The 16832-nt window shown below is 41.3% G+C and overlaps 1 protein-coding gene across 2 annotated transcripts; it reads right to left on the bottom strand.

Moving 5' to 3' along the window:
• Positions 1-3741: 3741 nt before the first annotated feature.
• LOC131217986 (probable mitochondrial adenine nucleotide transporter BTL3) lies at positions 3742-10173 on the bottom strand. 2 transcript variants are annotated; one of them, XM_058212697.1, is made up of 5 exons: positions 9689-10173; positions 6467-6770; positions 5937-6365; positions 4293-4394; positions 3742-4000 (listed from the first exon to the last, which is right to left on the bottom strand). In XM_058212697.1, exons 1-4 carry the CDS (start codon positions 10114-10116, stop codon positions 4326-4328), a joined length of 1230 nt encoding a protein of 409 aa, XP_058068680.1. In that variant the 5' UTR covers positions 10117-10173; the 3' UTR covers positions 3742-4000; positions 4293-4325. The 2 variants fall into 2 exon arrangements, with proteins under 2 accessions (XP_058068680.1, XP_058068681.1); XM_058212698.1 differs by lacking the exons at positions 3742-4000; positions 4293-4394 and adding an exon at positions 4434-4670.
• Between the last annotated feature and the right edge of the window lie 6659 nt (positions 10174-16832).

Genomic DNA, 16832 nt, shown 5'->3' with positions numbered 1-16832 from the left:
AAAATATGAAGTGGGTGGTCACTCTTCTTATGAGCCACGTGTCTGTTAAATGTGAACCTTTGGAGATTCTCTCCAACCGGAGGTTTGTTCGAACATATCACAACCTATTGCAATGTAATACGATGAGACTTTGGCCATTGAATCTCGTCGTCTTCAAATGATTTAAACTATATCATGTATCTCACCGCGCGCTGTGGATGTAGAACTAGGGGTGTACGCGAACCGAGCTAGCTCGGTTAGCTCGCTCGACTTGACTCAAAAAAGCTTGAATCGACTCGGTTCAAAACTGAGTTCGAGCCGAGTCGAGCTGAATTTTTTAGCTCGAAAATGAGTTCGAGTAGGCCCCAGCTCAACTCGACTCGGATCGAATCCAGCTCGAATCGAACTAGTTTGGTGACTCGGTTACTTTGCCATTGATGTTGCTCACCAACTATTTGATAAAATGCCTCAATGAAATGTGGCCAGTGGCAAGGAAGGTTTGGCTGGTGGCAAGGAAGGTTTGGCTAGTGGCAAGGTGGCAAGGAAGGTATGTACATGAAACAAATACCTTTTTTTTTGCTTTTTATATTACTTAGAAGGCGTTTGAGAAAATACCCGTAAAACCATTGCCCCTATTTGTAAAACAGTGGGATTTTGAAGTTGCAGTTCAGGTATTTGTGAAAATGCCTCAATGGTGAACTTGGCTCGATCTTGGCTCAAACTCGTCCCAAGCTGGCCCAAGCTACTGGCCAAACCGAGCCGAGTTGGCCACTCAGGCTCGAGGACTGAGCTGAGCCGAGTTCAAGCTGAGGTCAACCACTGTTCGGACTGAGGCCGGCTCGACTCGGTTCGACTCAATGTACACCCCTATATAGAACAAATAAATCTCTCAAATTATTGTACCCTTTTTGTGGTCATTCTGAACAAAGTCAATAGAAACACGACTATGGCACTACACGAAGTAACATAGCTGAATTATCTAATATTTAATGAGTGGAGAGAAAAACAGAGCAGTCCAAAATATGATAGGTGACCAAGAGACACAAAATTTGACCGGCAGAAGAGAAGCCGTCATAAAAGAGAAATGTAATTAAAAAAAAAAAAAAAATCTTGAGAGAGAAAGGTAACAAAAGAATGTTCTAAGTGTAAGATTTTCTGGATGCAAAAATCCTAGAGATCAACTGTGCACATGTCATGAAGATCAAGGGTTTGGATGGCTTACCTTAGTGAGACGCCATTGCTAAGAATAATAGAATACCAATGTCGTAGTCTTCCTTTCCTTCACACCTTTATACAAAATATTAGATGGGAATTCATTTTCTGTTGCTTGTGTAGGATTGAGGACCCAGCTCTTCTCTTATACAGAAGCTGGGAGATGAGAGTTTGAATCCCATCATAACTCTCTCTCCCCTGCTCCACATTGTTGTGTCCTAGCTCATCTCAAAAGCCCTGCGCATCCCTACATAAGGTTATGGCATTCCAGCCCTAATACATATTGCTGCGCAATCAAAGTCGCGCAACGGATCACCTGAAGTGGGGCCCACTGGTTTACTATATCACATAGTCCACTGATATGACAATCCAAGCCGTTGATCAATAAGGCCCACCTCATAGAGTTCTTACACTAAGGAGAGGCCTTTCGACTATTGTAACCACTAGAAAATGAAAAAAGCGTATAAAATAATGAGCTATGACAAAATTCTATAAATAACAAGAGAAATCCACATAGCAAAAAAACAATATGCAAATCCAACACTATCAAATCAAAACAAATCTACATTTTATCTCAACTTATTTTAAGAGTAGCGATAATCTAGTAGTGATAATTATTAGTCATAGTCTTTAGTTATAATCTAAATTTATGCTCGTAGAAAGATTTGTCCTTTTATCCAATATTGCATAGTTCTTTTAAGAGACGCATTCCTATTGTTTTTAGTGATTGATTGTGAGTTTTTTCTTTTGTTTGATTGTACTGATATTTTGAAAAGTCATTTCTTTTGAAAGGCAATGAAATGTTGTTTCTTGGACTGCTCTCATATCAAGGTATTCTCGAAATGAGCATTCGAGAGAAGATTGAAGAAACAAATCCCTATCAAAAAAACTTTAAATTGTAAGACTGTCCTCATATCTTGATCTTGATATTGCTCACCGAGTGTTTGATGAAATGCCTGTAAAGTGTTTTTACTAATTTACATTCGAATGTGGGAGATTGAAAATGCAATATATGTGTTTGAGAAAATGTTGCATAGGCTCGAACTCGGCTCGAGCTAGCCCAAACTGCCGACCTAGCCGAGCTAGCCAGTCTAGCTCGAGGATCGAGTCGAGCTGAGTTCGAGCTGGGGTTAGCTGCTAGCCAAGCTGAGCCGAGTTGTACCAAGCTCGACTTGGTTCGACTCATGTACAGCTATAGGGGTAACCTTGCTTAGGTACATATTGTTAACTAAGTTTCACGTGGATGGGATTTTCATAAGATCCACTCCGTCCATCAGGTGTTGCCTTGTTTTCAACCTAGAACCTTAGGATCACGATGATCCAAAACTCATATGGCCCACACTAGGAAACAGTTGGGATGGGTATTCCAGCAATAGCTTTGTGTAGGACCCACCGTTGTGTTTATATGCGATCCAATTCCCATTCATATGATGCGCCTCATCTGGATGAAATGGTTACCCAAAAGTCCTAGTATTCCAAAGCTCAAGTCGGCCATACTAGGGGAATTTTGTAAATTTTAAACCTGGTGGCCCACCTGAATGTCAAGTCAGCCTTACGTTTGGGATTATGCCAAACAAGGGATGGTGTACCCACATTTAATCATTTCCTCCACTTAGAAAAAGTTATCTCAAGGGTACCTATTGGCCTTCTCTCCAAGATTCCCTAGTTCTTTGTGTGTTTCTCCCCATCTCTCTTTATCTTCCTCTCTTTATGGCCAATGCATACCACATTCCTAGCGTGAAATAAAGCTACGATAGCCCTGAATTCATTCTAGTTGGAAGATCTTAGCCATCCCAGCAGTTGTTTTGTATTTTTGTTTCTTTTGTTTTGTAAAGAAAGTTCTTTGTTGCTACACCGTGGATGTAAGCATATTGACAAACCATGTAAATCTCCACACCTCTTATCTCTTATATTTTGTTTGGTCATTTGGCTTTTAGTTTAGCCGTTCTCTTTTTGTAATTTGGTTTGTCCTTAGCAATCATGTGTGGGTATTTTTCTATAACACAATCGACTAACCCTTAGCTTAGTGTTAATCAACTATATAAAACTTGATACACAGTCACTCAGAAATCGTAAATATGGCATATATCAATCTAATTAAATCAACTGAACCGCGCGTTGTCACCAAGTAACAGTCCCAAAACCTGTTTGGTTCAACTACCCTAATCTCTGATTGGTTGACATTTTTTTTTTAATATAGAAAATTGCACAATTGAATTCTTTCGCTTTCAAATGTCCAATAAGTGTCCATTAATCTGATGGTCAGGTAATTAAATAAGCATAAATTCCTGTCATGATACATATAAACCGATACTTATAATTTGAACGGTTTAATTTGAATTTTTGAATTGCTTGCAATTTCTAAGTGCCTAAGCGTCATCCACCACACTCTGCCAGTGTGCCAAAGCTTTTCTCCATGATTTTTTAAAAAAAATGCCCAACCCAACCAACATAAAGGAACTAAAGATACCAAGTCGGTGATTACGCAGAGGGAAATTTAGAGTAGGCTGACATATAAACAAGGATATGAAAAATTCTTGAAGATCAGTCTATGTGGAAAATAGCAAAAATTCTGAGAGGACTTGTTAATGTACATCGTTTGTTCTTTAAGTGGATTTTCATGAAAATGTTTTTGGGTAGCTTATTAAAAGAACAACTTTTCAAGAGAAGGTGTCATTTTGATGGACAATTTTCACAACTTTTACAATACAAACAATGAAAAACATAATATTCATGAGAAGAAGAAAAAAATCATTCTTTCAACCCATTGTATAGGACGGGTTAAAATGCTCACTTTTTCTTTGTCAAACTGCATTGTCACAAAAATAAGAAAATTAAGAAAATAAAATTGAAAATATACATGTAAAATGTGCAGGAAAGGTGGGCCCCTCTGTGAATATCACCTGGTCTAATAGTTATGCTGATCCACTCATAAAGTGGCATACCCTTATATTGCATCAGGCCATCTGCTGTCCATTGATTTCAACAGTATGGCCCTCCCAATGGGTGGGTCAGCCAGATTTTTGCACCGAGTGATATTCATGGTGTCTCCAACCTACTGCACGGTTCTGATATCCAACATACGTGACACATTCACTTACACTGATTGTATGTAATCGTTTCTCTTAACAAAATCAACCGATTTTCAAAATCGACTTCATCATTTCATAGAAGAGATAGCTCAGAGATGCAGACGGCAATACCTGTTCTCCAAACTATCACTGTTAGTAATGATATTGATATTGATGATTAATGATATTGATATTGATGATGAGGAGGAGAATGAGGATTATGATGATTATGATCATGATGATGATGGTGATGGCCATCATGTCCATGGGGAGCTCAACCATAGCTACGAGTTTGTGTTGTATGAGTGGCAATCTGTGCTATTCCCACGTCATCACGGGATGAGGCTCTCACATGCCGTGGTTGGTGCAATTGGAATCGCTTGTTCTTTGGGAGCTGCTGTCATAAATCTACATGAATGGATCATCTTGAATGTTAATTGATGCTTCTGAATCTATACTGCTGATGATTTATATTCTCAACAGTCTGTTTGCGTGCCGCCAATTAACAGTGTCGATCACGCATTGCGTTATCTAGAGCAAGGCCCATCTGCATTGTGCCTAGTAGATGGGTAGCTCCAATCTCCCAACCACGGCTGTAAATGGGCCCCATCAAACAGTGGACGGATGCTTAGGGCTGTTGATGGGCTGGGTTCAGGACAGGGCTTGCAAGTAGGATAGACATGAACGCAGGCCCAAGCCAGATACATGCTTACGGTTCTCTTAATAGGCCCAAAGGTCAGGCCAACAACTAGTTGGTGGGCTTGGATTTTCAGACCCATTCCTGGTAAGTAGGCTTGTTTCTTGTTGGGCAAGGCCCAAAAGTCCAGCAGATTGGCCTAGAGAAATTATGTCTAAAACTGATAATAAATCATAATTGATTGTAGGGATTTTACTGCAAAATCTCTCAAGATTTGTGATTTTACAAGAATGACCTTAACCAATGCAATTGCACCAAAATGCCCTCATCCATGTCTTTCTCTAGAAGGTGGTGAAGTCGAGCATTACAGGGCCCACCTGGTGATTGGATTTAACAAATTTTTGTTGGTCTAATCATTATGCTTGAATGCATTTGTTGAATATCATATACAGGCCACATTTGCCCCAAATGCCGGACTGTACTTTCTAGAGAAAATAATAATAATGTCTTTCTCTAGAAGGTGGTGAAGTCGAGCATTACAGGGCCCACCTGGTGATTGGATTTAACAAATTTTTGTTGGTCTAATCATTATGCTTGAATGCATTTGTTGAATATCATATACAGGCCACATTTGCCCCAAATGCCGGACTGTACTTTCTAGAGAAAATAATAATAATAATAAACGAGGGCATTTTAGTCATTACACGTCGGAGAAACACGTGATGGACTTTCCTTAATCAAGGCATGGTATGTAAAATCAGAAAATCTCTAGGAATTTTGAAATTCCCTTTGGTTGTAGGCACTGATGAAAAAGAGCATGGTCCGTAAAATCAAAAAATCTTGAGGAATTTTGAAAAACACATGATGGGACTTTCCATAATCAAGGCATAGTATGTAAAATCAGAAAATCTTGAGGAATTTTGAAAAACACATGATTGGACTTTCCAAAATTAAGGCATGGTATGTAAAATCAGAAAATCTTGAGGAAGTTTCAAATTCCCTCTGGTTGTAGGCACTGATGAAAAAGAGGGTCCGACCTGAAGCGTGCTAGGGACGAGACCAGCAAAAAGGGATCGCCCACCATCTCTCTCTCTCATCTTAACGAACACAGCAAACAAACCAAACCTGGTGGTTCGTTGTAGCTGAAGCTGCCTTCGAATCACTTCCAGAGGGTATGTAACCGTTTCGGCACACGCCCCGGCAATGGCACCATAAACCAATGCCCTCACTATACCCAACTCACCTTCCTTTCCCTTGCTGTTGTCGTTGTTGTTGTGGGAGAGATGAAAAACTTTGAGAATGTCGTAGACAGTATAGAAGACAGCACTGCCAGGGCCCATGCTAATCAGCGCCGGGGTGAGGCCTTTGTAAAGAGAGAGAATGCCTTCGTTGCGGATCATGTGGAAGAAGCAACCTGATACACCTCCAAGAGCTTGGCCCCCTTGTGCAATCAGCCTCGTTCGGATCTGCAATGTAAGATATTAATTCCTCAATTGTAGGATTTGAAATCTTTCAAATGCACATTCTCCCAAACATGTAAAAGGCAAAGATGGAGAAGATAACTTACTGTGTCGAGAGGTAGACAGAGTATGGTAGCCGTGATGCCAGAGATGCCGCCACCAATGAGTCTATCACGGTTGGTGATTTCTTTGTTTTGCCGGATTCGAAGGAGGCGATCGCAGTACATATCATAACAGATGAAGTTGATGGATTTGAAGGGTACCATGCGGAAGAGATTCAACACATTCCCCTTCCAGAACCCGGTCACCCCTTCCGACGCCCATATCCATTGGACGGCCTCGATCCACGATTGCTTTGATCCGTGGATGATACACTCCAGCTTTATTCTCTCCAAAGGGGCCACACATGTCCTGTACATTTATTACGATTTTTACATTAGATCTCTTCCGTCCACCTAGATGCTCAGGAATTATGGTTTATCTTTGCTCTGTTGCACCCTAATGTGGATGGATGTTGTACTGAAATCTCCACCACAGGTTTGTGGCCTCGAAATGGACGGTTAAGGAGAGACACGGAGAAGTTCCATCGGCCTGAATGAAGTCTCAAGTTCGGTGGCAGATTCTTGGCAATCAGTACATCCATGGTAGGATTTACAGACTGGGATCGTCTGTAACAGATGCTTCACACCCACCCAAGCTCTGTGGGGTCCACCATGTTGTGTATTTAAAATCCACTCCGTACATTAGGCGGGAATCATCATTTTGGAAGTATATACAGAAGATCGGAATAAAAACTCATATGGGCCACACCAATGAGAATGTGAAATTGCTCTAAAACAGCCATGTTCGCACGGCGTGGCCTGCCTGAGTTTTATATTAGGCTGATTTTTATTCTTTTCTTCGTCCCGGTGATTACACTTAACGGGTTTGATTAAAGATATACATCACGGTGGCCCCACACAGAAACCTATTGCTAGCTTCCCATCCCATTGTTCCATGTGGCGTGGCCAATCAGAGTTGTGGATCCAGCTGACTTTTGGCCTTAACGCCTCACATGGAGGATACAAGCTGACAGACGATTGGATCTTACATACACAGAATGGTGGACCCGACAGACTTGGGCAGAGAATTCTAGTCCATTGGATTACAAGACCATGACCTCATTTGTGAGAACTTAAACCCGATCATGATGGAGGATCTTGTGATCTTGTAATCTGGTGGAGGATCTTGTAATCTACTAGGAAATGTGAGTTGTTTTAATGTCTTCAATTTGTACATTAAACATTAAGCATGGCCTCGAGTGATTCATTAGGCTAATTGATTCATCGAGTGAGCTCCGAATTATATAGATTAATCTCTAGAGAGTTTTAAACGTAATTGATAGATCAATTGAGTCAACTGATTAAGACAATTCAGAAAATATTTATAACCTCTCTTAACTCTTTTGAATATGTTTGAGAACCTGTGATTATCAATTGATTAATGCTTTAATCGATGGCATGTACGATTTTGCATTATTGGACCGATTGTTTCATATTTTAAGTGTATAAATATGAATGCAATGAGGAATTAGAGTATGATTAAGAGAGCTTAAATATTCTAAGAGAATTTTGAAGGAATGTTAGAATTTTTTTGAAGAGTTTCACATTTGTTGCAGGTAAACGTATATCTTGTAGTATCATTTAATAGTGACTTTTATTGGTGCTTAGTGCTGTGATTTTTTTACTACAAAGGCTTTTTATATAAAATTTATGTGTTTTTATTAGTGTTTTATTACATTTATCTTTTGTTTGTTTGATTCAAATTTTGTTTTAATACCGCAGTTACCAGATGGTTTGCTGATACTATCATTATGCACTATCGTATGACACATGTGCAGGATCCAATCTGTTCTCAGGCCGTTCATACCTATGTACGGATGATCTGATCATTTGGCAGGCAGGTCGTGCACGGTGAATGATAGCTTCTGGTCCTCTCCTCTCAAACGTCTATTTCTTTCGTACACATGTGGAGGAATGATCATACCGTCAGCCTTATTTGTAATAAAAACGCATTTAGACCGTGGGACCAGCCTGATGAGCGGCTTGGATCTTATACGTGTGCCATGTGGCAAGTTTGGAAGGCAAGATCAAACAGTTTCGATGATGATACCCATGGGCGCAGCTTGTACGGACCGCGTGCCCCGGACACCGGACCTTATGTACGTGGCTACGCATCATAGCAAACGGTTCTCCCACGGGGAGTTGTTTGATACTCTGGCAGGACGTCATCGTTGATAAGCAGGCACTCCAAAATTGTAATCTGGCATATATTAATTAAAATCAGACTCCAAATTAGGGGACCCACCGTTAATAGGTCATTAACTGAAAATCAGACCTGTTGAACCGTCCTAAACTCTGATTAACGGACACTAGTTTACTCAGATATCTTTCACTAAAGAGGCGTTTGGATCATACCGTACTTAAGTTACTTACGCCTTAAGTAGCTTATCTTGATTTCCACCGAAGTGATTAAGTAACTTCAAATAAAAAGCTACTTATAATTAATCATAAACCAAATTTACTAATCTCAAATGAGTTACTTATCTACTTTGTAAATAGAAAAAATAATTTATTAGGTGGTATCCAAACGGGCCTTATTTGGTTCATGTACATTTCTCTTCTTACCATCCAGCTGCATGCCACAAATCAAATCTAGGACACATAAGCCAATGGTCCGGTTTATAGTTTATAAGCCGGACCATGGGTCCCACTTGCGAGAACTAAAATCCATCCATAGCGTGCAAAGATGGGGGCAATGCATCATGCAATTCCTCTCAAAGTGTGACCATTCTCGTGGGCCGCAGTCCAATATGACTCGGTCACCGGGGAAATGCATGTGCTGACAGATTCATGCGCACTGTCAGGAAACAGGTGTGAGAGGTTTGGAGAAACATACATAACAGAGAGTAAGGGTGGCTATGGGCTGGGCAGCGTGCTCTGCCAGATTAGCCAACCTAGCTTTAGACCGGGCTCGGACATATTAGGTTGGCTCGTACAACTAGTTTTTAGTCTGGGTTTGGGCTCCAGTCATTTTCGGCAGACTCAACCCAATAGACTTTATATTCTTACAAATATGCCACTCTAATCCCTGGTTAGGCAACACATGCATCTTGAATGTATCCTCTGTCTATTTCGTTTTGCAGGTGTGGCCCACTTGATCAAGGAATAGATTAGGAATTGAAGTGGGAGATAGAGATTTTATCAATTTTGGCCCATCTCAGGCTTGGTCATGACAGGCCAGCCCAAACCCGGCCCATTGCCACCCATAAATGAGAGAGGGAGGATCACCTCGAAACAATGGTAGATACCGCACCGGCCAGGAGAAACTTAGGCATGTCATTCCAAGAATTCAACCCCCTCGAACTCCCTGCCTTAGAATCCACTCCCTCATCAGAATTCCATTCTGTTTCTTTTTCCTGCTCTTTGATTCCACCATGCAAACACCTTCTCAGAAATGCCACTTGAGCGACATTGGTGAATCGAAGTCGTCTTCTCAAGACTTTAACATTGAAGATGACACCCGGGAGCTTAGAAAAGAAGTCTTGCATTAAGATAGCGCGACTTTTCTGAACATGGGTCGATCGGAGGATCGCAGAAGAGAAAGTGGACACTGAAATATCAGTACATAGTACATCTCCCTCTGCTTCAGAAGAAAGAGGAAGAAGCTCTGGGAAGTACTTCTGTAAAATACATGTAGACGAGCAAGAAGGTTGCATGATGCTACCTAACGAGAGAGAGAGAGAGAGTTTGAATGAGAATGTACAGAGAGAAATAGAGAGTATGGGGGGGTTGTTTGTGTTTTCGGGCGCGTTTGGCTGTGTCTGCATGTGAGAATATTTGTGTGGTAGTCTTTAGGGAACAATGTCGGAGAGCTCGTAGCCTCCAATTTTATATACGAGAAGATAAGGAAATCTGCCTCTGTTGGCTTATTCTCACATGGATTTTGTGGCGAGGGTCTTGTAAGTCAACAAAGGACGCAGATTGCGTCCTACCCCCGCCCATCTCCAGCTGGGAACGGGCATGAGCTTTGAGTGGCCACCGTGATGTATGGGTATTATCCATACCGTCCTTCAATTTTTTCGCATCAATTTAGAGTATAAGGAAAAAAATGAGGCATATCCAAGGCTCAAGTGGACTACATAATGGGATTAAACTCTGACCGTTGAAAACTTCTTCGGGCCACAGAAGTTTTGGATGGAGCTGATGTTTGTGTTTTCTCTTCATCCAGGTCTATGTAACTTTATGAATATGTTGGATGGCAAATAAACATCACGGTGGGCCCTAGAAAATTTTCAACGGTGAGAATCATTATCACCGCTGCTTCCCGTGGTGTGGTCCGCTTTATCTTGGATCTGCCTCATTTTTCGGCCCATGACCTAAAATGATACGAAAAAATGGATGCACGGTGTGGATAAGACCCATGCATCACTATGGACACTCAAATCTCCTGCCCGTTCTCAGCTGGAGATGGCGGGGGTAGGACGCAATCAGCGTCAGTCAACAAAGGTCAAAGGATTATTTGGGGTCATGATCTTAAGAGCTTTGCTAAGCTCAGACGCGTGCTGTAAAGCTCATGGACACACCATCCATGTGCCCGCATGGCACGATACGTCATCCATCCATCATAATCGCACCACAATGGACGCCTGAGCCTAAGAATATCAGGTCAATCTGGGTAACAGTTTGCAAAAGTAACGTACGGTCCTTAAAAACTTGGATGAAGTTTTTAACCCATCCACCTGTTTCGAGTATTGGGCCCACATGCTGAGCGAACCAGAATTATTATTGAGAAAACAGTTCGAAGGTCGGACCAACCTGATGGGTGGACTTACACCTATGTGCCACGCTATCACGTTGGCGTGTACCTTAACTAACAGGTGTGTGATTAGCAAAGCTCTCGTCTTATCAGCTATCATCAGTTAAGTTCCTGCAACCATTTTTAATTAGAGGGGCGTCCGTCCGTCTTAAGGATCCGTGGTTTTTATAGTTAATTACTTGATTGGCGCAATTTTACAATGTAACGAAAGAGAAAGTGTTGTCATTCAATCCAATCATGTGGCCAGAATTCGGTTAAACATGTATGACTTGTAAAAGTGCCGGATGTGCTAGGTTCCTATTCAACTCGAATAGATTAAATGCTTGTTATTTCAAGTGCTAAACTAGCCGGGTTAAGATCAAATATATAAAAGTTAATTTAATTGTTCAACCACCAATTGTTACAATGATGGAAAGATTTTAGAAGGAGAGAGTTAGTTTTTTAAAATGTAATCTTTTTGCCTTTATCTAAAGTTTTTTGTGATAGATTTCAGGTTTCTTAATGATGCAATAATGGATGGACAATCATTGATTTTATTAATTGAATATATGAACAATACAATTAGCATAAAAGGAAATAAATATACATGGTTGCTTTTGTTGGCAAAACAACCTTAGAAAATAACTAGAGGGTCACAAGATGATCATGGTGTGAAGTCAGCAAGATGCGATTGGTGATCTACCAAGTAAGAACTTGATGGTTAAGGATCCGATGATGGTGATCGTAGATATTTAATGTAATCTTATCTCATATTGGCACTGGAAAATAATGGATCCAAACTAAATTAAGCATTTTGGACAAAAGTGGAGTGTTTAAGTTAATAAGCTAAAACTAAGGATAATGAGCATTGTGCTATAAAGATTTGATTGTGTGTGGCAAGGGCCTGAAACTCTTTTTCGAGTTATGTTTTTACAGGCTTTTAAGAAGTGGTGGCCGCTTATAATTCCATGTGAATCTTTGATTCCACAGTGGCCGTATTCTAATGAGATCTATAATCTTTATTATATAGTGCAATTAAATATAATCTGCTTATAATTCTGGATGTACGATCTTTTGTTATTTGCTCCTAACTCATTGCTACCTCTAAGAAGTCATTGTGTTTCTCGTATTTGACTAACGAGCGTATGTTCTGAGGCTTATCAATATAATCGAAGCATGTCCACCAGAAACCTTAGCTAGTTAGTCGTTGTTTTATCACAAGTAACAATACATCATCAACCATTCCACATATCACATTTTTACATACTTTGCACCTTGCACTCGATCGTTTTAAACGTATCCTCTACTGCTTGCCAATATAATCGGATCATACCCATCATAATTTCGAATCAATCAATCATCATGGCATTATGTCGTATTATATTTTTTTGCACGTGAGAACTAGTCTTATTCCTCATAAACTCGTCAAATCTTGTGAAGTAAAGACAGTGCATCTGTACGAGCAGATGGGTGCCTAACACCTTCCCTCTCTATAACTGTAGTCCCTCACTCAAATTTTCTTGAATATAAACTCACGAGTCATCTCAGGGTTAAGCATTTTTAGGTTCTCAATCTTAAATATTTTTATAGGGTTCGACCGACTGTAGGATCGTTTAATAATTGGTTAGTGGCAAATATAACACCATCTTACCCTCAAACGAAATTCCTCAAGTGAGGCAATCGGTGGAAAAGAGAGTTGATCTCTCATTCATCGGGAAATTCGCCCTCCAACTGTTGGGGATTTGTGCTGCGAAATCACACAGATCTAGATCTAGGATAGCAATCCAATGACAATAAGCACACATAAGAAACACAAAGATTTAACGTGGAAAACCCTTACGGGAAAAAACCACCGCACAAAGCGATAGATCTCCACTATGAAAGCATAAATTATAAAGAGAGAGGACTTACCCGATTCGAACAACCTCGAATCTCACCCTTGATACACCCTTTGATGACCCTAAAACCTTTTAGAATACCTTTAGGAGGCCTTAGAACACTTTAGAATAGCCCTAGGGACCCCTATTTATAGTTTAGACAACTTCTCTTTCGCACCCTTGTGAAACCATCTTAAATTTACGCAGTCTGCACCAAATCCGTGCAAGAATCTGCGTAACCTTGACTAGTCGAGCCGAGGCCTCGACCGGTCAAGCCATCCCCTCAACCAATCGAGTGCCCCGGACACCCAAATAAGTAGCACACTAGACTTTGAGTCGAGTAGTACTCGACCGGTCGAGTGGACCCTCGACCAGTCGAGCCAGCCTCTCAACCAGTCAAGCAGCCCCAAACCATTGAAGACTTAAAATTCTGACAACAATCTCCACCAAGTCTCTAATCTACAATCGTGTATTTTGCTGCCCTCTTCTCTTATCTCTGTATCGTATCATAGCTTCTCGTGCACACTTCGTCTTTCTTTTCCGTCATCGTCAAGCCCAGAGAAGTTGCACAGAACTTGAACTTCTCTACAAGAACGATCTAGGTTAGCGTGTCTGCCGGATCAAAATCCACGTGCTTAACCACCTTTGCTCCTATCTTCTCAAAAGGAAAGACATAGTCTTCTTACCATCTCACCACTACCCAATATTGCTTGTCGAGGTACTTGCTCACAACATTGATAGCCTGTGAAATAACCGGTCTAATGTAGACCGGGGCATACACTGCCAATCGCACTCGAATAGGGCTCATGAGATATCCTGCTTTTCCTCATCTGTTTTAGGACATGTCCTGAGGAAAACTTGTGGAGAGACGCGTAGGGAACGCTCTCCGGCTTTACATGGTCCATCACCTCCTTGATCAATACCTACCCAAGGTATTCTACCTGAGATAACCAAAGCCTACTCCTCTTTCAGTCTCAACGCTGAGAACCATCTTTGCAGCCCCCGATCCTTCGTCCTGAATGTCCCACTTAGCCGAGTCTTCAGTACATTGATTTCAGACATGTCATAATTGGCAATCTATCTATTATCAATTCCTAACTCACCATGAAGGAATCAAACTATTGCCTAGGCGACGGGTCGAACCACCACCTCCTTCAAAGTCTTTTCTCAGCCCCTTTAACTTTGAACCGCTCTAATTGCTTCATGTAAATCTGTTCTTCTAATTTCCCTTATAGAAGTGCAGACTCCACATCCATCTTTCCAGCTCAAGATCACATTGGCCAACAAGTACCAATCACGGATCTAATATATACTTGCTATATCGTCAATGCGAATATCTCTAAAAAGCCGATCCCTTCTCTCTTCGCATAACCTTTTGTTACCAACCTCGCCTTATATCTATGTTGTATCCTCCTAAAGATCCACCTGCATCCAACCACTCTCTGGCCCATTGGAAGCTCCACCTGCTCCCATATGTTGGTCTGGTACAACAAATCCATCACATCACCCACAGTCACCTTTTACTTCTCAGTACCAGGCTCACCTAGAGCCATCTAAATAGAAGATAAATTCCCTGTGATATTGGAGTCGTCCATGTACCACGCTGATATCCTGCGATCATGCCATGTGATTCTTCTCACAGGTAGATGCTCCACCTGCTCCGTATCTCTGTTCGCGCTTCTCAGCCTTCATGCCCTGCCCGCTCATGTGGCCATGCCCAGCATGCCACACACATGTAGAGGTGGAATCCGCTTCATCTACTACAGCTCCACCTTTTGAAGTGCTCCCGATCAACCTGTACAAGTTACCGAGTCGTTGCACTTTCATGATTACTCGTGCCCCCTTAGATACACCATCAATACCGGTGAACTTGCAGCCCATTGCCTCAAGTACACCAAGAGAAATCAGATTCTTCTTCAAATCAGGAACGTGCCTGACATCAGTCAAGGTACACTCCACCCCATCAAACGTCTTAATACACACCATACCAACAGCCACAACATTACAGGCACTGTCATTACCCATAAATACTTGTCCACCATCACACTCCCTGTAACTGGTGAACCAACTCTGATGAGGAGTCATGTGAAAAGTCACTCTCATGTCTAGCATCCACTTGTCTTTACGATCATCGTATGGCCGCCTAATAATAGACACAAACAAAACATTACCATCACATCCACTCGATCTATCTGATGTGGCAACATTGGCCTCCCTATATGAAGCCTCAGAATATTCTCTCTTCAATTTAGATCTTTTACAATCCTTCTTCACATGTCCTTCCTTCCCACAATTCCAGCACTTTACTTTTCCCTTACCATTGCCCTTGGATTTAGATTTAGAACCTGAAGAACCTGTACCTTGTTTAAAATTTTTACCCCTTGTAACCAGTGTATTAGAAGATATCCACATATCGACGTTAAGCTTTCTTATAGCCTTCCATTGAAGGGCTTAGATAACAGTGTCGACACTCAGAGTTTTATTCGTGGAGCACATTGTGTCCTTAAATGACTCATAAGACGTCGGAAGAGAATTCAGCAACATACATGTTTATTTTTCATCTTTCATCACTTCCTCTATATCCAGTAATTTGTAAACTAATTTATTAAAGTTGTCGATGTGAGCCTCCAGATAGAAATCAACCAGGACCAGAACCTTTAACAATTAGGTTAAGATTAGTAAGTGTTAAACTAGAGTGCTTGTGAAATTAGCACTAATCACTTTAAATATGATCTGTAAGACTCCAAACTTGCAGAGTCATTGGCGCTACATTATCCTGAAATCTAGAATCCATCCCTAAACCCGGTTGCTCTCGGGAGCACACCGAAACTCCATATCGGACTGAGACCGCATGTCAAAAGTCCAATAACCGCAAAACTATACAGCTATGACCGCATTACTGGACTTGACAACCCCCTCGAAAATGAAGTCTTAATTATGTCTACAAATGCACAACTTGAGCCCGGAGCAAAGTGTGTGAGAAACGTGAATATCTTTAGAAATAAAATCTGAATTTAAGTAAACTGAGTCGCGTCACTTGCGGGCCAAATATAAGAATTCAGACCGTCAGAATCTAACCCAAATACACCCTCGGATTAAGGGAGATTTCTCATGCATGGCAATGTACTTGTGGCCTTGATCGAGTGACGGTGATCGTTGAACTGAAACTGGTCCGCCACGGTCGATCTGTAAACCCGATCAGAGCGAAAACTCAGCCTGACCTAGATCCATGGTCAGGGAACTTAAGTCCGATCGTACGTGGAAAATGGGCCACCAAAAGTGCTCCATTGGGCTAAAATAGACGCCCTTTGGATATAACCTAAGTATACCTTGGCCCTGGGGCCATTTTCATCAGACCTGGGCCTATATAAGGGCCTTAAACCCTCTCTCTTATATTCCATACGAATTTTTAAACCCTAAGAAAGAGAGGAGAGGAAAAGGAAATGAAGGAGAAAGAAAGAGAGAGAGAGAGTTGGAGATTCATCCTGGGATTTGATCCCGTTACTCCACGCACTTAGTCACCCTATCTGTATCGCTATACGGGCAATTCTGATTTCGTACTTGGGTAAGGAATCCTAACCCTAACCTATTTTAGGGTTTTCAACTATTGTAATAGGTGAAATAGCTAACTTATTCCCTGATAAAGGTTGTTGTGGTGCCGTAGACACAGACTCGGTATACAAACTGAGTTCGATACGCGTTTACCAGCGTAAGGTATGGACTATAAACGTTTAGGTTATGGTTTTCAAGGCTTTCAATG

Source organism: Magnolia sinica, chromosome 1, assembly GCF_029962835.1.
Source record: "Magnolia sinica isolate HGM2019 chromosome 1, MsV1, whole genome shotgun sequence".
NCBI lineage: Eukaryota > Viridiplantae > Streptophyta > Magnoliopsida > Magnoliales > Magnoliaceae > Magnolia > Magnolia sinica.
This window is presented reverse-complemented; position numbering and strand designations above follow the sequence as displayed.